General features: G+C 41.5%; 1 protein-coding gene across 1 annotated transcript; it reads right to left on the bottom strand.

Annotated features, from left to right (window-relative positions):
* Positions 1 to 1094: 1094 nt before the first annotated feature.
* LOC121946928 (protein-serine O-palmitoleoyltransferase porcupine-like) lies at positions 1095 to 21253 on the bottom strand. Its single transcript, XM_042491760.1, has 13 exons — positions 21184 to 21253; positions 20234 to 20376; positions 19878 to 20070; positions 19046 to 19089; positions 17336 to 17517; positions 17116 to 17246; positions 15622 to 15747; positions 14011 to 14111; positions 12464 to 12540; positions 11861 to 11924; positions 11293 to 11378; positions 2584 to 2694; positions 1095 to 2083 (listed from the first exon to the last, which is right to left on the bottom strand). Exons 2-13 carry the CDS (start codon positions 20367 to 20369, stop codon positions 1982 to 1984), a joined length of 1353 nt encoding a protein of 450 aa, XP_042347694.1. The 5' UTR covers positions 20370 to 20376; positions 21184 to 21253; the 3' UTR covers positions 1095 to 1981.
* Positions 21254 to 22511: the final 1258 nt, after the last annotated feature.

Raw genomic sequence — 22511 nt, 5'->3', positions numbered from 1 at the left:
TATTCAGAACTTGTTCACACCTCATGCTTGTTTTGCTAGCTGTTACCATGTGGCATGGAGCTTGACTGAGCATGTTAACTGAGGAGTTTTAATTCTTCTATTTCCAATTAACTTTATTGTAAAACATATTTTATATAAATGAGTTGAGCAGTTTAAACCCTAAGTTTGAACGCAGCCGGCAACTGTCAGCTCAAATTTGTCCGAGTACCTTTCCTCATGAGGTTATTGGTTGTCGTCATGGTTACAGCTGTCATGGTCATCTAGTCTCATCAGATGATAAAAAATAATGCAATTGAGGATTTGCATATGTTATGTTCTCAACAGTCTAAACATTCAAAGTCTAAAACTTTCAATAAATTGTCTTTAATTCAACTTATCGTTGATGCCTACGTAAGCACACTTCTAAGGTGCTCAGTGATGGTAGGAAAACCTCTTTGGCTGAGCACATCAGTTTCTAAATAAAACCCTCTTTGTGGAGGTCCTCTCACACAGCTCAAACCACACAGTGCCTGGCATCATAGTAATGTCAAGTTTTTCTAGAAGGATCAAACATGTTGTCACTGGTGATTCTTTAGCGCTCAGCAGTTTCCACTGTGTCACTGTTAATCTGTATGTTTTTCACTGTTGAGCTTTATGCATAGATTTATGTAAAGGCCCATTCGGCTGTTACAAACTAGCTTTGAGCAGTAACTGCAGTGCTGGGATGTAGCACTGATCCACAGATGGGCAATATGTTGATAGTAAAGTAATGTCATTTTCTGGACTTACCAGACTGTCATTTTATCCACATTACTGATCATTTATCAAAATACCATTGCATACATATTTTGTGAAAGCACCAATAACCAACCCTACAGTATCCATATCGAGGCATTTGGTCAAAAATCAATCTGATATCTGATTTTCTCCATGTTGTCCAGCCCTACTGACTGTAGAACCCCCAGAATCTTCTAGATTTAAAGATTGTCTGTGTGGGAGACAAGACCAAACTCCCATCTGAACACTCAGATCCTTCATACAGGAAGCATATAAAAAGCTGGCATAGCAAAGGCTTCTGCGCAAAGTATTAAATGGAATTCAGCTGGCGTGTTCATTAATTTTTACCTGTTGTTTGACTTTATGCACATAACTTTTTTTTATGGATTGAAATGTTAAGGTTTTTTATCTGCATAGATTTACTGAGTTAATACTAATGTCTGGTCTAAATTTCATTGGAATAGCTGAGATGGAAATATGTTTAATGAAAAAAAAGTTGACATGTTGAATACATATTTCCCTCTCTGTATACATTTCTGTAAAAATACTTAACTATGATAATTACTCACTTTACTAAGGGTTTTGTAATTGAGGTAGGTGATTAAAATTAACAACACAAAAAAAGGCAGAGCTTACACCCTGTCTTTGACAGTCTGATACCATGCTGTTTGCAGCCAACCACAAACCAGGAGCTTGTTTACCTTTACAGACACTGTTAGAGGAAAAAATACAACAACAAAAGTATTGGTAAAACAAGATTCGGTTGTAACAGAAGAACATGATCAATTACACTTATGGACCCTTTAAAAATCTACATGTATGTAAGCATGGCAAACTGCTGCCATGTTTTGGACATGGACATCGCAGCAGAACTATTCTACTTAGTCTAAGCATTGGATCCTTTGCTGCAGTTCATTTCAGTAACGATCATCCCGGCCTCATACAGTATAATGTAGCTATTTACTTTGTTCTCACTCTTCATCCATCTCTCCTCAACAGATGAGTCAGCATTTTAAACAGGTCTGAAGACATTTGTTCTCCATCTTCATATCTGAAGCAAGACCAGTCTGTGAAAACCACCTGAGGACAGATTCAGTCCTCCACCTGTCCCACCGTTCTTTCAATTTGAGCAGATCCTCGTCATTTGCTGCCATCAGATAACATCCTGATCTTCACCATCACAAACCCAGAGTTATGTGCAGTCTTCCCATCTGCTCCGATGACGTCACTGTATTAAACGGTAGATGACCCAGCAGGTGAACACAACCCAGTGGCTGGCCCAGTTGAGTTCAGACCACCTCTGGATGGTGTGGATGGCTGTGTAACCCTGCAAACAGGAGAGCCAAATAAGCATACATGATGGAAAATGTAACCCATAAACAACCTCTCTCAGCCTCATGTGTCATCATGTGCCCTGGAACAATAGTGAGACTACAAATCCCAGACTAAAACATATAGGGGGGGGGGGGGGGGGGGGATGGGTGTCCTCATCCTGTGCGAAGTTTAAGGACAGAGGGATGTCATATGCTGTAAAGCCCTCTGAGGCAAACTGTGATAATAGGCTTTATAAATGTGATTTCTTATTCCACAGCATTTATTCCTTCAGTACAGCAGAGTCATGTCATCCTCACCACTCAGCTGCTCGCACTTCACTTATCTGACACAAGTACTGCTTTAATCACTAGATTTCGGCAGTCTCTTCAGTCCCTCCCTTTCTTTGAAGGCTATTAATTTCAAAAAACATGGAGCCATAGTCTCCTACTGTATCTTATTGACAAATAGGGTAATAAAAACTGAACTATTCTTTCGTCTTTAGGGTCCACTTACCTCTTCTACTTCCTGTTCATCAACACCAGGATCAAACATTGAGCCCAGATAGGTGAGGTGGAAGATGGTGAGGACACTGAAAACCAGGTTCAGTAACATCACCCAATACTCCTACAGAGCCAAGGAAAGGAACAAATTGTCAAACATCATGAGCATCTTCATAGCACCCCTCAATCTTTTTAACTCATCATTTATGGTGAACTGTGGGTGTGCAAGCAAGGATCATGCATGTGCAGCCACCACACAATGACTGAGAATCAGGCGTATGCATGGCTTTATAAATCTGACCAAAAGAATGTATACACATAATTCTGCCTTTGTGCGCACATACAATTTAAGTCGTGAATCTAGACAGAGTATCTGTCCTGTCCGACCAGGACAGTCAGCACTTTTCTGTCCTATTAAAATCAAGAGGGTCTATAGTATATAACACAAACAGTTTAGTTGTTGAAATGGCAGCAATATCTACTGTGTATGTTACATACAATAGCCCTACACTGCTACAAAGAAACATCCTCCCAGCAAAATGCTGCCACCAGTGTGCTTCAGGCTGGGAGCACTATGTTTATGATGAGTAACAGAGCGTTTAGACTGATGGCTGAAAAACTCAGGTTTGGTCTCATCAGACCACAGAGGTCTCCCACATGCCTGTAGCTGAGGTGTTTTTTCTAGGAGCTACACATTTCTGTTAAGCTGCCACTGGTGACTTGTGAGGTAACAGAAACACCAGGTCTTATTTAGAGGCCTCATAGCAAAGGGGGTGAATTCTTATGCAAGCACCACTTTGCACTTTATTATTTTTCAGATTTCTTTAATACAATTTTCTTTATCTTTTCACTTCACTAACTGTGACTATTTTGAGCCAGTCCATAACAAGTTATATAATGTAAAATGCACTCAGTTTTAATATTCTTAGATATCTAGAAATGAATACACGTCGGCAACTTAAATACTCTAAGTGGAAATATTAACTAAAAAATAGAACCAAATAAATCTGCTGCATGTTTACATGTCTTTGGAGCCATTTTGGGGCTTTTGTAATTTATTTCCTTATTTAATGCTTTTGAGTTTTAACACATGCCGTATCAGAATCCCACACTGGGTGGAGCATTATTTATGGGAAAATTGTATTTTTGCCTAGGTCAAATCAATAAGGTCTGTGAGTCAGTGTAACAAGATGTTCGTGAACGTGTTGGAGTATGACAGGCTGTCTGAGTAGTATTGACCATGTCAGTGTACAATTTTGTGTGCATTAGAATGTTTTTTTTTTCATGTCAATATCTGAGGAGATGACAGAGGGGGAAAACAAGCACATTAAATAAGTTTTAACTAAAGGTTGAGTAAACTGTGAAAGATTTTTCTAGTTCTATGCAGCAGAAATGTTACTGGCATTTGGCCTCCAGTGCCTTGACATTTGGTTGATTAACAGTCACCACACACATTTGAATTTACAAAAAAATAAATAATAACAATAATTTTAAAATAATAATAATAATAATAATAATAACTTGTTGTCTTTTGTGATTTAAATGTCTCTGAAAACAAAGTAAGCATATGAAAAATATAAAAAAGGAACATTAAATAACTCTCTAATAATGAAATAAATTCAAGCATTTGTCCTGCTAGTGTCAAGGTGCTTCCAGAGTGCCATTGGATGCTGCAGCTGGTACACACTGCTACAAGCATGCCCGAGAGACTCACTGTCCGCCAAAGCTGCATCAGTGTACCACACATCCATGGTGTACCAATGCCAGAGGATGTCAGAGTGTACCTCTACCTGCCACAGTGTGCCTCAGTGTGCCTCTACCTGCCACAGTGTGCCTCAGTGTACCTCTACCTGCCACAGTGTGCCTCAGTGTGCCTCTACCTGCCACAGTGTGCCTCAGTGTGCCTCTACCTGCCACAGTGTGCCTCAGTGTGCCTCTACCTGCCACAGTGTGCCTCTACCTGCCACATTGTGCCTCAGTGTGCCTCTACCTGCCACATTGTGCCTCAGTGTGCCTCTACCTGCCACAGTGTGCCTCAGTGTGCCTCTACCTGCCACAGTGTGCCTCAGTGTCCCTCTACCTGCCACAGTGTGCCTCAGTGTGCCTCTACCTGCCACATTGTGCCTCAGTGTACCTCTACCTGCCACATTGTGCCACATAAGCATAAACTAAAGAATCAATTACAAAAGCCGCAAAATGGCTCCAAAGACGTGTAAACATGCAGCCAATTTATTATGTTCTATTTTTTAGTTGATATTTCCACTGGAGTATTTAAAGACATCCTATGCTATTATATCCTGACGTGCTGACGTACGGCGGTGAGCATTATACCTCACTTCCGGAGTATCTCTGTGCTGCTCCTACGAGCGATTCCCGGCTAATCTTCTAACTTGCTTCTTACTTGTCTGTAATTAAAACTCACTAAAGTTTTACACAAACACTCACCACTGTCTCCTCTCAGCGGTTTTTACTGTTTAATCACACAGCCGCTCACTCACTGTTATCTCGTTAACTACTTTAGCATTAGCTCTGGTTAGCGATGGCTTCTCCCTGCCCTTTTCCCTCTTCTGCTGCTCTCTCCTGCTCAGTGTGTCAGATGTTTAGTTACTCCTGTGCCTGCTTTAGTGACAGCGTTACCGTTAATAAGTGTAGTTTATTTGCTTCGCTGGAGGCGAGGCTTAGCGATCTGGAAGCGCGGCTCCGCATCGTGACAAATCCCTCCTTTACTGCCATAGTTAGCAACCCCCCTGTAACCGGTGCGGACTGACATAGCATAGCCTCTGCTAGCCGTCCCCCGGGAACCCCCTTGCAGCCGGGAGGCTGGGTGACTGTCTGAGCCAAGTATAGTAAGCCGAAGCCCACGGTATACCTCCCACCCCCTCTTCACGTTTCAAATAAGTACTCCCAGCTCTGCCACACACCAGCTGAGGACACAACCCTGGTCATTGGTAGCTCTATTTTGCAAACGTGAAGTTGGTGACACCGGCGGCCATAGTCAAATGTATCCCTGGGGCCAGAGCGGGCGACGTCGAGTCAAATTTGCTGGCAAAGGCTAAACGTAAATACAGTAAGATTGTTATTCACACCAGCGGCAATGACACCCGGTTACGCCAGTCGGAGGTCACTAAAATTAACATAGATTCGGTGTGAGTAGGCAAAGACGATCTCGGACACCTTAATTTTCTCTGGACCCCTCCCCAATGTGACCAGTGATGACATGTTTAGCCGCATATCTTCACTCAACCGCTGGTTGTGGAGGTAGTGTCCAACAAATGATGTGGGCTTCGTTAATAACTGGCTCTCTTTTGGGGGGAAACCTGGTCTTATCCGGAGGGACGGCATCCATCCCACTTTGGATGGAGCCGCTCTACTCTCTAGGAATCTGGCCAAGTTAGAGGCCCAAAGCCATGACAAACCAGAGTTGGGAGCAGGGTGCAGAGTCGCAGTCTTACACGCTTCTCTGAGCTTCCTCTAGCAGTCACACACACCCATAATCTAAATGTTACAAAAACGGTGTCTGTCCCCCGACCACTTAATTTGTTTAAATCTAAAATAAATAAAAGGGGAGTTGTACAAAAAAATCTCATAAAAATTAATACATCTCCTGTCAAACAGCATCATAACAGAAGAATTAAATGCGGATTCTTAAACATTAGATCCCTATCAACCAAAGCTCTTTTAGTCACTGATTTAATATTGGATAATCATATTGATTTATTATGCCTCACTGAGACCTGGCTTTATCCTGAAGAGTACGTTAGCCTGAATGAATCCACTCCTCCTGGTCATATAAACAGTCACATTGCGCGCAACACTGGCCGAGGAGGGGGAGTCGCTGCTATTTTTGATTCAAGCTTAGCAGTTCACCCTAAAGCTAAGCTAAACTATAGTTCATTTGAAAGCCTTTTTCTTAGTCTTTCTCACCCATCCTGGAAAACTCTACATACTGTTATAGTGTACCACGCCCCTGGCCCATACTCTGTATTTCTATCTGAATTCTCTGAGCTTATATCAAGTTAAGTGCTTAAATCAGACAAATTAATTATTGTAGGGGATTTTAACATTCACATGGATATTAGTAGTCATAGCCTTAGTTATGCTTTCTCCATGCTTTTGGATTCAATTGACTTCAGTCAGTGTGTACATAAACCCACTCATTACTACAATCACACCCTAGATCTAGTCCTTGCATACAGCATAGATATTGAAGATTTATTAGTCTTCCCCGAGAATCCCGCTCTGTCAGACCATTATTTAATAACGTATAATTTTTTACTACTCGACTACAAGCCTCTCAGCAAGAGTTACTATTCTAGATGTCTATCTGATTCAGCAGTGGCTAAGTTTAAGAAACTGATTCCTTCTGCATTGTCATCATTACCATGTCTTACAGTGACTGAGAATACCCTTACTAACTTAAGTCATTCTCAAATTGATTGTGTCGTTGATAGTGCAACTGGCTCACTGCGATCAGCTCTTGACTCTGTTCCACCTTTCAAGAAGAAACTCATGAAACGAAGAAAATAAGCCCCATGGTTTAACCCTCAGATCCGCAAACTGAAACAAACATTGCGAAAATTTGAAAGAAATTGGCGTTCAACCAACCTAGTCCCATTTAGTCTGGCTGGATAGTCTTAAAATGCACAAGAAGGCCCTCCGCCATGCCAGAGCAAACTATTACTCTTTATTAATTGAGGGAAATAAAAACAATCCCAGGTCTCTCTTCAACACTGTAGCCCGGCTGACTCAGAGTCTCAGTGACGTCTTTCTGACTTTCTTTAATGACAAAATTATAACTATTAGAGATAAAATCCTTACCTCTTGCCCTTAACTGACCTGACCCTGGACTCAGGTAGCTTGGATATGGCGGCAAGGCCTGGAATTTATTTGGACCATTTTTCCCCCATTGACCTTCGCCGACTCGCTACTTTGATTTCTGCATCTAAGCCATCAACATGCCTGCAAGACCCAATCCCAACCAGGCTACTCAAGGAAGCTTTACCCTTATTAGACAATTCTTTATTAGATATAATCAATGCGTCTTTATTAACAGGCTATGTACCACAATCTTTTAAAGAAGCTGTCATTAAACCTCTTCTAAAGAAGCACACTCTCGATCCTGAGATTTTAGCTAACTATAGATCAATATCTAATCTCCCCTTTATTCCTAAAATCCTTGAGAGAGTGGTTGCTCATCAACTCTGTGACTTTCTCCAAGATAACAGTTTATTCGAGGACTTTCAATCAGGCTTTAGACTTCATCACAGTACAGACACGGCACTAGTAAAAATTAATAACGACCCGATTGCTTCTGATTCAGGTCTGGTCTCTGTTTTAATCCTTTTAGATCTCAGTGCGGCATTTGACACCATTGACCATCAAATGTTGCTGCACAAAACTGAACAGTTAATTGGCCTTAAAGGAACAGCACTAACCTGGTTTAAATCTTACTTATCAGATCGTTCCCAATTTGTTCACATCAATGACCAATCGTCCGCACATACTAAGGTCTGCTTCGGAGTGCCACAGGGTTCTGTGCTTGGACCAATCCCTTTTACTTTATATATGCTTCCCCTAGGCAACATTATTAGAAAACACCATATATTTTCATTGTTATGCTGATGATACACAAATGTATCTATCTATGAAACCAGATGAAACTGATCCGCTATCTAGACTTCAAACATGTCTTAAGGACATAAAAGCCTGGATGAGCCGTAATTTCTGGATGATATTGTTCTTGGCCCCAAACACCTCAGAAGCTCCTTTTTTTAACAATGTAATTTCTCTAGATGGCATTACCTTGGCCTCTAGCACAACTGTAAGGAACCTCAGAGTTTTATTTGATCAAGATTTATCTTTTGCCTCCCATATAAAACCAACTTCAAGGACTGCTTTCTTTCACGCGAACAACGCAAAAATTATATATAAAATTATATATACATATCCTATCCCAGACAGATGCTGAAAAATTAGTACATGCATTTGTCACCTTTAGGCTGGATTACTGTAATTCCCTATTATTCGGTTGCCCCAACAAATTACTTAGGTAACTCCAACTGGTGCAGAACGCTCCTGCATGTGTTCTAACGGGAACTAAGAAAAGGAACCATATTTCTCCTGTTTTAGCTTCGTTGCACTGGCTCCCTGTAAAATCCAGGACTGAATTTAAAATCCTCCTCCTTACTTACAAAGCTCTAAATGGTCAGGCTCCATCCTATCTGTCGCAGCTCATAGTTCCTTACCAACCCTAAAGATCACTGCGCTCTGAAAATGCAGGATTACTTGTGGTTCTTAAAGTTTCCAAATGTAGGATAGGAACCAGAGCCTTCAGTTACCACGCTCCTCTCTAATGGAACCATCTTCCAGTTTTGGTTAGGGAGGCAGACACCGTTTCCATTTCTAAGAGTAGACGTAAGACCTTCCTCTTTGATAAAGTTTATAATTAAGGCTGGCTAAGGTTGCCCAGACTTGCCCATAGTTAGGCTGACATAAGTTTAACTTGCCGGGGGGCTTTCTATAGGGCTCAGAGAGCAGTGGGGACAAACACTGCTCTCTGACCTTTATATTTAAGCCGTAATAGCAGTTTAGTGACCCTAGTTTTGTTAGTGTGTGGAGCACAAGTTTCTTGTGCTCAGTTGAAATCCCCGTCCGTGTGACGGGGAGGAGGGAGAGGTGGCAGAGCTTTCAGCCCGATCCGGCAGGGGTGGTTCTGAGTCCGTTCAGACCTGCCACTCTGGCTCTGCTTCCTCTTGCTTTCTTTCTTTTCTATTACTGCTCTCTGGCATTTATATGTCCTAATTGCTCATCAATGACTCTAGGATCCTCATTGAGTGCTTATCCTTTTTACTGTTCACCATCTTGGTTCTGTTGAACTGCACTACGCTAATCCCTTTGCCTCTCCGGAGCATTCCTGCTCCCTTGTTTCCCAGCTTTCCCGGATCCTGGCTGCAACCCTGGCTGTGCCTGATCGTTGTGATATCTGTACTGGTGCTGTGACCCTGCCTTTGGTTGTGCTCGTGCTGTGGCTGCACTGATACTGTACCCCCGCTCACCCTGATCGTGCTCATGGTCCTGGTTGCACCGATGCTGTGATCATGCCTTTGGACACCTCCGTATCAAGATATGCATGAGACTCTTATCAATATCATCATAGACCCACAATGACCCACAATATCATCATAGAGTGCATTTGATAATTTTGCACCTATGGTTTATTACTTTGTCTGATCGTTCGTATTGTATTATGACATGCATCTTTTTTTACATCTTTTACATCTTAGTTTACATTATTGCTGTGCGTCCCCCCCCCCCCCCCCTTCTCTTTCCTTTTTACCACAATTGTATTTCATTTATTATTTACGACATCTATTGCACGTCTGTCCGTCCTGGAAGAGGGATCCCTCATCATCCTCTGCTGCTCTTCCTGAGGTTTCTTCCTTTTTTTCCCCCCATAACAGGGGTTCTTTTTGGGGAGTTTTTCCTTGGGTGATGTGAGGGTCTCAGGGCAGAGGGATGTCGTACACTGTAAAGACCTCTGAGGCAAACCATGTTTTGTGATAATGGGCTCTACAAATAAAATTGACTTGACTTGAAAACTGACTTAAGCTGCTGACGTGTATACATTTCTAGATATCTAAGAATATTAAAAATGTGTAAATTTTACATTATGTAACTGACTGCCATAAATATTTGTTGACTTAAGTTTCACTACAGTGCGCTTTGTTCCTTTTAATGTATTACGGGGGGAGCCAGTACCGCATGGTGGTGCTAGTTGCCTAGGTGCCAGGAGCTGCCACGGCAGGATGCCGCAGAGTGTCGCGATGCCACTAGATGCCATTGATCTATTATAAATCTGGATGCAGCCATGGGGACAGGGCCTCGTTTATTTCTCTGAGAGCTGTTCAGTGGCGCATGAAGCCATGGATCTATTATAAATGAAGCAGAGAAAGCTCTTTATCCGGGTTTAGAATTGTGTAAAATACCCGGATCTACTGGCCCATAGAGCTTGCGTAGAAGTGATTAACGGCAGCCGAATGCTGCCAAGAGCGGCCGAGCAGTTAACTCCTACCGGCAGTGTGACCAATTTCCAGATTAGCGCCTCACTAGTTTGAATGGCGGTCTAAAAAATTTGCAGCTTTTTTAGATTTTCCAAATGTTATCTAACCGGACGGTTTACATCCAGACACGGATAGAAGACGTTTCGCGGGGGTTTTGGTGTTCACAAAAAAGTATTTACTGATTTACAGACATCTCTTTCCTTACGTTAGCAAATGGGGGAAAGTCTTACTGGGCCAGTGTGCATCACGTGACTGACTCAAACGCTGTTATTCTACTTTCAGCCAATATGTAAATTTTGCATCAACACATGGCGCACTTCCTGGGGGCTTGCTTGATGCCAGGAGCTGCCACGGCAGGATGCCGCACAGTGTCACAAGATGCCACTAGATGCCAGGAGCTGCCACAGCAAGATGCCACTGATTGCCACAGCCTGCCAATGCCACTAGAGGGATCCCACTGTCTCTCCTGAGATCACTTCCCAAGGTGGTATATAAACATAGAAGACTAAGATTCATTGCATTTCAGCTGTATGTACCCACTGTGACTGTGAATAAAATTCTGTGGGTTACTCAGGTTGCTGTTAATATCTTGATGACTGTCTGTATGTTTATGTATGATATCTTGGCACTGCTCACACAGCTGAGTAGAGCTGAAACTGTACCTTCTTATGCTGATGGCTGCAATCAGGGGTGCAGGGCCTGGACAGGATGCAGGCACTGAAGATGGATGCAAGCTTCTTTCTCAGAACTGAGGATTAAAAAAAGCAAATCAACATCTTAGACCATTCACGTGTGAAAAACAGACTGACTAGCCTTTTTAACCCTTTCACAGTAATTCCACAGTACAACAGAGATGCTGGGATCAGATTGACCTGCTTTAGAGCAGACTTTGGTTGGCCCTCTCAGATGAAGTAAAAATGTAGTTTCTGCATTTTGTTCAGCAGTTTGTGCAGGCAAAGGTGACCATTCTAATCCACCTTCAAATGGTTCAACTGTCACAGTTCAATACTCGTATTATTTAATGTATTTTTTATTTTATTTTACCTATATTTAACCAAAAAGGTCAACTGAGAATTGATTGTCATTTACAACGAGGACCTGGCTAAGAGGCAGCAACAGGAGGCAAGTCAATACAACACATAGAGAAAGCTGGTAAAATAAAACAAAATTATACAAAATTATATATTATTAAACATTATCTATTATGTACAAGCTGATGTGTTTTCATACCATGTTCAACATATGTGATAAAGCCCAAAGAGAGCAGAACAGCTCCCAGGTGAAAGCTCAGACCCTGAAGAAAAAAGACAGCAGATTAAGTTCAAGTAGTGAAGGTCAGTCATTCAGCATCTCTCAAACACGGCTTTCAATTTTAAACAGGAAGTGCGTATTGGTTCCTTTGCTTGCAGTACTGACTCTGATGTTGCAATCCAGCCAAAAATTTAATGGAAATACATGCTAAGATGAAAAACAATAGACATAGGAGCAACTGTCATTCACTCAATATCCACAAAATTTGCACAGCTGGCCTCTTTTATCACAGCCATAAAAATGGATCCCTGTTTCATCCCATATCAAAACTTTCACAGATTTTTATTCTTTTTCTAATAAAATAAAACTTCTAAATAAAACTTTTAAACCTTAACATTCACAGCTTTTCTATTAGTGAACAGTCGATGCCACATGGCACAAATGGAAGGCATCATGTGTTCCCGTAGTGAAGTGAAAGAACATGGACTTCCAACAAAAGCATAATTGCCTCTAGCATGATTTTAGCACAATATCTCTTAAAATGGCCCCATGTACAGTGAGAGTGTGTGTCATCTTACTAACGTGCAGTAAGGCGCTGGCTGTGTATGTCACCAGGATGGCTGGAAAAGTCCCCAGTTTCATGGCATTCTTAAAGACATCTGATGAACATGAAACAGAAGAACACAGTGAACACGTATTATGAATATATATATTCATTTTAAGTTTTTAAGTTGCATTTTAATATAACTTGAGTAAAGGCATATAAATGCAAAAAATACCAATGTGTTTAAATGTGTCAAACAGATGGTAGAAGGTACATTTATTGTTCATTTTTTTTAAACAAAGTATAAAAAATTAAATTACAATTATCCTTGATCCTGCTACATATTTGGGGCTGAAGACTGAGTTGATTAAAATCAGCAGCTACTATGGAGATTCCATTCGGTTGCTTGGTGATTTTGCTGCTGATGGCATCGTTCAATTCCTGCAGTGCATTTTTGAATTTGCATCAGTCTTGTGTCCAAATGGCTCCCACAAGGTCCGTCTATCCAGTGCAACAGCTTGATCAGGGATGTTAGGAGTTAACCATGTCTCTGTGAGGATGTGCGCAGAGCAGTCCCAGACCTCCTGTTGCTGAGTGAGCCTTAATCACATCTCATCCACTTTTTTCTCCTGGGAGCAGACATTAGACAGAAGAAGGCTTGGAAGAAGAACAGCTCTCGGTCCAAGTTGGATGAGCCTCGCCGTGATACCGGCTCTCCTCTCTCTCTTCATCTGGGTCCTTTGGTTTGTTTCTCCCCTCTGGTCTGACTCGCCATTCGGGACAGGCCACTGGTGGAGATCATCTTGTGGTCTGCTGCACTCAGTCCAAACCCCACACAACTTCTCCTGATGTTGATAAGTGCCACTCTATCGTAGAAAAGTCGTGCTTCAGTAGAAGGGGCCATGGTATCAAAAAAAACACTAGACATACTGTGTAAGTTTACCATTAAGGCTACAACTAACTATTATTTTCATTATCAATTAATCTGACTTTTATGATTTAGTCCATGAAAAAAACTTGCAAAATGACATTCACAAGTCCAAGGCTACAGTCAGTCAGTCTTAAATCTTAAGATATTCTGCTTACTAAATTGCCACAGAGAAGCTGGAAGCAGGTAATATTTGGCATGATTGCTTAAAAATAGATGCCAAATAATTATATGTTGATTAATTGTTGCAGCTTTAAATACCAAATAAAGAGATGATACTGCTCACAACCTGCTACTCAACATTTAGAAACTACATCAAGACATATTATCAAGACATCTATTCAATACAATATGATTTTGTGGGACATCAAAGTCACTAAGGCCATACTACTTGAAAGTCAGATGTTGGTAACTTGTGTGTATAAGTGAAGAAGTTGGTCTGTTAATGGCAATAGAGGATATTTTAGGGGGAATCCAAAAAATATTTGAAATCATTATCTGGGAACCATGAATGTCTGGCAAATAGGTTGAGAGCTATCTCTCTCCATGAAGTGTTGGACGGATCAGTGATGAGCCTCTGGCAGGGTAACAACACTGTGGGCTCTGTGTTTCATATCTCTGGAGTGTTGAAGAGACAGAGTGGAGGCAAGGACTTACAGGTTTTCAGCCATCGGGACATGGGGATGTTCCAGGAAGTCACCACCAGCACCATGGAGCGAGGGATTTCCACACTGAGAGGTTTCACTACACTCATATCCCTGCAGAAATAACACAAAGAGGCATACTGCAGTATTAGGGTTCACTCATTCAACCCTCCATCTAGTCTGTATTTTCAGAAATGTGATTACTGTCTTCTTGCAGGCACTGTGTGGTGGGTTAGGGTTAGCCTGATTTGGCACAGCAGAGGTGATACAATGATTCTGTCACTGCTGCAGGGGAGCCGGTGAGGAGGTCAGCAAAATTCAACACTTCTTCTCCATGGGTTAACATGGGGAACCCAGGTCCCTCACCAACAAGGCAGGTGAATAAAGCACCTTGGTGGTCAGCCTGTTTGTTTACAGGGGGCACAGTTTGTTGTGCTGAATAGACACATGGCTAAATGGGAACAGACTGGATGGAAAAACAATTGTCCTGGGATTGTAGGGCATGACTGGGGCTGGGTATCACCACTGAATTCCTGAATCAACTAGATTTAGATCCATAAGGTCTTGATTTAATTTGATTTCAGGGATCAGGGATTTTTAAGTTACAATACCAGTTTTGCTTGAATGTAAGAGACTCCGAGAACTACTGCTGCAAATTGTAAAAGGAACCATTTTAAAAAAGAATACATTCAGAAAAGGATAAGAACTGAATATTATGTAACTAAATGTCTGTTTCTAGCAAAGCAACAATAATGTTGACAATGGCAATGTCATCTTATCTTAATGAAAACAAATCTAAACCATCAGTGAAATCATTCATATTTCATCACAAAACAGAGTGAAATTTAGAAGTACGGATGCACACTATGGATATTTTTCAACCGATAAGCCTTCTGCTCAGGCAGATAACTGATACTAAAGAAGAAAAAAAAAGAAGGATGAAAAGAAGAGGATAACCAGTAGTTTACGCACACCTGGGAGTTTGAAAGGCAAAATGTTGAAAGATGTTAGCTCACTGTTCACTCAGTGTTTGTGTGTGTCTGTGTGTATACACCAAAAAGTTAAAAAAGTAAAACAGCTAGAGACTCAAGAACCGGTAACAGCAGGGCTAATCAAAGCGAGCAAAACTGCAACCAGCCAGGAGCAGATTTTTCAGACTCTTTTTGCGACTTATTGCTCAGAGTAAACTGTCAGTCGCTCTCAGCAACACAGCATCTCTTCCTCTTTTAATTGTATGTTGTTAAAATTAATAATAAAATATTAAATCGTTAAGAATATTGTTATTGTTGTGTTATTGCAAAAATCCCCTGAACTATGGTAATATTATTTTACAGCCATATCACCCACTCATACTTACTACCTGCCGATTGTTGTGCTTGTTTACATTCCAGCATCTGCTGGTGAGCAGGAGTGACGGTCATCACAAACCATCACCACAGGACTTCAAACACATGATTCCAGCACCCTTGCAATGATCAGAGGATATTACAATTACGTCTTCCCCATTGAGTGTGATCAATGTATTGCCCATCCCCCCTTCATCACTTGGAGAACTCTCATACCTCACTGACCCTGTAATCTCACTTTGTGGCATTCCCCTCAGCTCTGCCCCAGCTGCACTTACCATCTGATAGTGTCTTTTTCTTCAGTGAAGCCTGCTCCAGCAAGCATGCTGGTGCCTTCGCTGAGGTGGCCCACAAAGTAGTTACTGAAGTGGAAGGATACTGCGTTCTCATAGGCACGAAGCCACCTGTGCAGCACACCACATACAGACACAGACACACATTATTTTTAGTTTGTTTCCCCACTCAAACACTATGATTATATTTTAACCACAAAATGATCCATTTGTTTATTTATTACTTATTGTGTGTTGTGTCGAATTTGTGAAGAAAACTTTGTTTTTCTCAGATACCTCTACGGTGAATAAAGAACTCAAAAATGTAGAAAATTCTTAATGACCAGAATTCAAAGGGGGGGGGGGCATTGGGGCCAGAAAGCAGCAGGCATGAGTGAGTGACACAACTCCTTGCCAATTTCAATGCAATGCATGAGCAGAGTTCAGATGCACGCTCTTGGCCAGGCGTGCTACTCACTCGCAAGTGAGACTGTTAGTGCTTTATATTGTCATTTTTCAGTGAAAATGCTTATTTTTGTAAATTACTGAGCATACAACAATATTAGAAACTTGGATTATGATGCATGAGTTGTTGGAGGGTTTATGGACGGATGTTTTGATATAGTTTTGCTGTTCAACACGGCCGCCCTTTCCTTTAATTCATCAAGAATTTTCTCCATTTTTGGATTCTTTGCTCAGCATAAAGGCATTTCTTCATGAATTCAGGATAACAGACAGTGAGTAACAAACGATCAAATATTCCTTTGACCTCCTGTGAGTTGAAGTTGAGTGCTCTTCTGACACAGATCACTTACAGGCACTTAAATCTATTTATTACCACTAACATCATTTCAGAATCAGACACATACACAGGAAGTCTATATGGAGTCACTATGACAGAATATATACAATGGATCCACAAGTTGACACATAGAAAGAGACATGTCATCAGATGTGACCATATATGAATTCATATGTAAGTTATGTAACTTGTAAGCAGTTTAGATTTACTTGAATGATTGTGTAAAACTAACAGTATGAGCAATCTTCATTCATTGATAAAGTCTTGAGATGTAGTTGAAAGCTGCAGAAAAAGCTTGTCAGTGCCCCTTGAGTTCAGGATGTTTGGTCAAAGTACCTGCTTGATTAGAGCATCAGTAGTGTGATGTTACAGTAATCCACTATCAGTGTACTCTTAACTGACCTTTGGACAGTTCACCATGCATTTTCTAGCAGCATGAACACAGTAAATATTGAAGCTGAGCAGCACCATCCAAGTCATTCATTTTGAACACACTGCAGTGGACTCATGGAAGTCTGTGGAGGGGAGCAGTAAATTAATACCCTGAAAACAAGCCTTACCTTTCTCAAATGTATCTTGGAAGCAGGGAAAGAAAGACAAACAGTGTGTTCACAAACCAGTGAATTTCAAGAGCTGCTGCACTGGCAAAACGACCTTAGTTGCAGTAGACCAAAGACGTAAATGAAAATTTGCCTTACTTCTGTGTGACTGCATTTCCATGGATGGGTATTAACAAAGGGAAGAGGTAAGGGGCGATGCAGGTGGAGACCAGCAGACAAATCTGACTCGTCAGGAGGCTGAGGGAGGAACTATGCAGCCACGACCAGCTCTGTGGACCAAACCACCTTATTACCACCACAGAGCGCTACTTGAAGAAGAGCCTGCACACAGATGCAGCTGGAAAGATGAACCACTCACCAGTTTTTTGCCCTCAACAGCATTTTTATAACTGGAGAAACTGATCCAAGGGCCGAAGACAACAGTGCCCACAAAGAGAACATAGCCCAGGAACTCAGCTGGAGAGGGCAGGCTACCCACTGTTCCTCTGTCAAGGTCAAAGGCCAGAGAGATGACCTTCATGGCCACCACCATCTGAGAGCCTGAAAAAAAAAAAAACACACACGCACGCACGCACGCACGCACGCACGCACGCACGCACGCACGCACACACACACACACACACACACACACACACACACACACACACACACAATCATTGGCTTAAAAACACTGAGCATCTACCAGGACGATGGTGGGACACATTGAAAAAGTATAACGTTAAATTTATATCATTAGTCATGGGCGTGATTAAATATGCTCGCAAACACATTATATTATTTCAAAAGTGCAGATATACACTGCAACTCGCCCAATGTTAGTTCACAACCAAGAGTTGAACAGGAAACTGCGAGAGAGAAACAAAACAAAGAATGGCATTTGTGTGTATTTCCATGCAGCAAGCGCACAGAGCAGCTTCTACACACCAGATTTGTGCAAAACTTAAGCAATATTTTCAAAATTTTGATAAAACACAATTGCAAGATGACTGCGTTTCCACTGAGTGATATTATGCCACTTCTCTCGCAATGTTAGGTGACTTCCTCTCGAGATAACATTCTAGTAATCATGGCGATGGATGTCTAAAACATTGGCAGGTTCATTTCAATTGCAGCCACTCAATAAAGTCAATCTAATATTGCCGTAATTTCTTTGTGTTGTATAAGAGTTGTATAATGTTTTCTGTGAAAATGTATCAATTTTTCCATGTTGAAAATAGTTGTTGGTGTTAGCCATCCACTAGCCATCCATGATGCCTATCCCAGCTTTCATCAGGCGGAAGGCCGGGTACACCCTGGACAGGTCACCAGACTATCGCAGGGCTAGCATTTGGTGCACAATTTATTATTTTTATAACAGATAACAATTCATTAAATGTGTATATCTATGCATTTATTTTGGAAAGCACCGTCTCAGTCAAGCTGATGATGCCTTACACATAAACGAATGATCCCGGTCACGTCCACAGTGAGGCCTACAGCACTGGTTATGGATCAGTACTCGGTATCACCCGATACCCAAAATTCACTTGTCAGTACCAGGGCTGAAAAAGTCACATCGGTTCCTCACTAATTCTTCTGGCAGCGGTTCTCAGACTGTGCTTTGATTTACATGTATAGATGATAATTTCCTTTTTTGCTCTTGACCCAGGTTCACGTCAGAGGTTGTTATCAATCAGAGTGCACAGATTTCCACACTGTTTTATTTTGTTTTATGGTGTGGTAAACTTAATTCTTGTAGGTTTCATTTTATTTTTTTCATTTTTAAATATAAAAACAATTCAAAAAGATAATGGAAATTATTTTAGCTCTACACACACACTTACAGAATATGAAATGGGAACCTTTGTTAAATGAACAGTTGTGGGAAATGTTTAAAATATACTCAAAAACATGCTATGAATTGCTGCAGTCAATAGTGCCATTTCTTTTTATCTAACAGAGAAGCTTTCTTCTAGACACACGGCCGTAGCTATGGGAACACTGCAGCACTGTAGAAATCAACATTTCAATCGAGAAGAGTAAATAAAACACCTGAACAAAATTTCAGAGCAAATGATGGAATATTTACCTCTTATTTTATGCCAGGTCACCATGTCGATTAAATGCAACTCTCTGAAATGGAGAAAAAGAAATTATATTAATAACAATATAATATCAGTACATTTTGGAACACACCAACTTACCAAAAACGAATTAAGTTCCTGATTTCTATCAAGATTTTACATTTTAGAGGACACAAAATTGTTTGAAATCGGCATAAAAAAAAGAAGCAATGTCACTGCTCTGATGACAGTTATGAACAAAGACTGAACAAAGAAAAACTAAATAGTATATGAAAGTGGAGCTAAGCAATATATAGATATTATATTGATATGGTGATGGGAGACTGGATATCATCTTAAATTTTAAATGTGGTTTCATCATATTTCAAGTGTTGTCTTTCCTGGTTTTAAAAGCTGCATTACAGTAATGTTATTTTCTGAACTTTGCCAAAGTTCTGTTCTAGCTGTTCTTTTATTCACTATTTATTTTACCCATTTATTTATTATATCCACATTATTATCCACATGATTATTTATCAAAAATTGTGTGAAAGTAACAACAGTGAACCCTGCAGTATATATGCAATATCAATATCAGGGTATTTGGTCAAAAATATTCTGATATATGATTTTCTCCAATAACCCAGACCTATATTAGTGTGATGTTGAAGTTTGCAACACTGCTTCCCTGCTGCACACACCAGGGACGAGGCATGTTTTACCCCGATAAGAAGTGCAAGTGGCATACTGCTTCAATGGGCAGCTCCGAAACAAATCACTTTGTCAGTTTTCATTTGAAAGCTCCAATAATGAATTTTAGTTGCCACAAACTATGTGACTTTTGCAGTGTTTTCTCACCCAACAAGGAGGTAGATGAGGATGACCACCGAGAGGAAAAGGCCTCTGCTGCTGGAGTGTTGGCTGAGGAGCAGGACGAGGTAACAGAGCGCACTGAGCAACAGCACCCACAGCATGTGTAGCTCAAAGAACAGGAAGAGGCCGTACAGCCCCGCCAACACAGACACAACATGTTTCATATAGGACACACCTCCTAAAGAACACAAGCAGGGAGACATCAGAATGATCAAAACTGGATTTCAGTGTCACTGTCACTTTATGTGACAAGGCAGCAAAATAAACGACATACAATCTTCGACCAAAGTGGTGTAGAAAATGATCTCAGTATATCAGAACAGGCAGTGAGCGCAGCTCACCTAGTCTGAAGCACAGTCTGCACATGAAACAGAGCAGCAGCAGTCTCCACACCTGCTGCACACCCTGCACCACTGTACTGAGCCCACAGCTCTCTGCCAGGTCCCGCAACACCGCCAGCCGGCTTGACAGGTCCATCCTGCAACTGGACATACATACATACATACACACACACACACACACACACACACACACACACACAGTTACCAGATGTGTTGCAAATTTCATAAACCTATGAAAATGACTGAATGAGACAAAGACAAATGGACAAATGAATTATTACAACTTGTTGAACGTTAGCTGGTGAAAACATATCTGACCAGCAGCAGGAACACCTCCAGCCTCTGCAGAGCTGAATAACACCTCCCTAAAGTGATGCAGAAGTGAACATCATCACCACAGCCTCCCTGCAGGCAGGACTTCCCGCAGGACTGTTGCATTAAACTAGATTTGTATCAGAACTAATGAACTGGACACCGCCCAGTCAGCACAGTCAGCCCAGCTGCAGACTCAAAAGTGCTCCCTCACCTTGAGGCCTGACGGCACCACCTTACTACAGCTTCATGATGTGAGCCAGCTCCAACTCACGTTAGTTAAGTAACGGCAACGTGCTGTAACTAACGTTACGCTGGCTAGATGCGTTGAGAAATGTCGCTTGCTAGAGGGAGCTGGTCGGGTTGACTTTGACTCTTTGTGCAGACAGATGAGCGCAGCCGGGTTCAGTTTGTCGGGCCTGTCAGCGGCTCTCTGCTCTCAACTCTGTGGGCTAAACACAGAGCTCAAAGCCATGGCTAACACACACACACACACACACACACACACACATCAGGCTCCATGCAGCAGCTGTTAGTGAAGCAGGAAGCTGACCTGAGCTGTGAAAGAGAGGCACAGGCGGCGGAAGAAAGCGTGGAAAATACTCGCGGAGTAAACAAGAAAACCTTCAACTCGTCACCTTTTCTTCTCAATCTAGTTTTCTTCTTCTTCTCCCCGCCGCCAATTCCTTTTCCTAGGATGGCGAGGGCAGGACCCGCCCTACTCTCCCTCTGATTGGCTACTAGTCGCTGCCTTAGTTGTTTGAGTTGGCTGGTTTAGGCATGAGGACTATGATTGGTTAGCGTTAGAGACATCAAGCCAATCAGCCTCATTCATTTTCTTCTTCTTCTTCTTCTTTTTTTCCTTCTTCTTCTTTTTCTTCTTGGTGGTTGAGAAAACAGTTTATTGGAGTATTTCCGCCACCAGCCGGACCGAAGTGTTTAGCAGCACTGTGAGCTGACTGCTGTCCTCACTGCAGGGATACTCAGCTTCCCTTGTGTGAGGTCACGTTTGCAGAATGACAGGAGGCCAGAGGTCAGTAGAAGCTGCTCCACACAGGTCAGGTGTATGTTGTTTCTTGGATTTGAGGACATTCAGGGCTTTGCCCTGACCTCTGTCAGGAGGTGCGGGGAATCCTCCTCTTGCACTTTTTCTTGATAAACAGGCTCTATTTTAATACCTTATTTACATTATATACATTACATAATATTTTTAAAAAAACCTTTTTGAATCAATTTCTTTTCACTGTAAACTAGAAAATGGTTGGGCTGTAAATTAGGAATCACTGCCTTACTGTTTCTCCATTGAGAACTATAACGTTTTTTATTGTTCAAAGTATTTAAAGATTTGAGCAGCATTTCATTACAGCATGGTATCATCTGACTATTATGACAATGTTAGATTTTATCATGTCATGTCATGTCATGTCATGTCTTATTGATGTCTTTTCTGGATGTCATATAGATGTCTTTTCTTGATGTAGTATAGATTTCTTTTATGGACATCATAAAGATGTTTTTCTGGATGCCATAAAAATGTCTTTTCTGGACGTCATGTAGATGTCTTTTCTGGATGTTGTATACATGTCTTTTCTGGATGTTTTGTACATGTCTTGTATGGACGGCAGTGTATGAAGATGCAGCAGCCTGTAGATCCTCAAATCCTTGCTACTTTTTTGCTCTATTCTTCAATTTTTTTGACTCCATGGCCCCTTCTGCTGAATCATGACTTTTCTATGATAGAGAAGCACCTATCAACAAAACCAAAAGCTCCAGACAAAGAGGAGGAGAGCCGGCATCAGGGCGAGGCTAGCCCGACTTGGACCAGGACCTGTTCCTCTACCAAGCCTTCTTCTGGCTAATGTCCGGTTGCAGGAGAATAAAGTGGATGAGATGTGATCCAGACTCACTTAGCAACAGGAAATCAGACACTGCTCTGTGCACATCTTCACAGAGACATGGTTGAGCC

This window comes from Plectropomus leopardus, chromosome 8, assembly GCF_008729295.1.
Source record: "Plectropomus leopardus isolate mb chromosome 8, YSFRI_Pleo_2.0, whole genome shotgun sequence".
NCBI classification, from domain to species: Eukaryota; Metazoa; Chordata; class Actinopteri; order Perciformes; family Serranidae; genus Plectropomus; species Plectropomus leopardus.
Note: the sequence above shows the minus strand (reverse complement) of the source record. Positions and strands in the feature narration are given on the sequence as shown.

What these genes read in the sequence shown, in the direction of transcription:
- LOC121946928 (XM_042491760.1), bottom strand. Translation starts at nt 20,369, where the DNA reads ATGGACCTGTCAAGCCGGCTGGCGGTGTTGCGGGACCTGGCAGAGAGC. An exon ending in GAAAAAGACACTATCAGATG is followed by an intron (nt 14,112 to 15,621) that starts GTAAGTGCAGCT and finishes TTATTTCTGCAG; the next exon opens with GGATATGAGTGTAGTGAAAC. An exon ending in GCAGCCATCAGCATAAGAAG is followed by an intron (nt 2,695 to 11,292) that starts GTACAGTTTCAG and finishes TTGGCTCTGTAG; the next exon opens with GAGTATTGGGTGATGTTACT.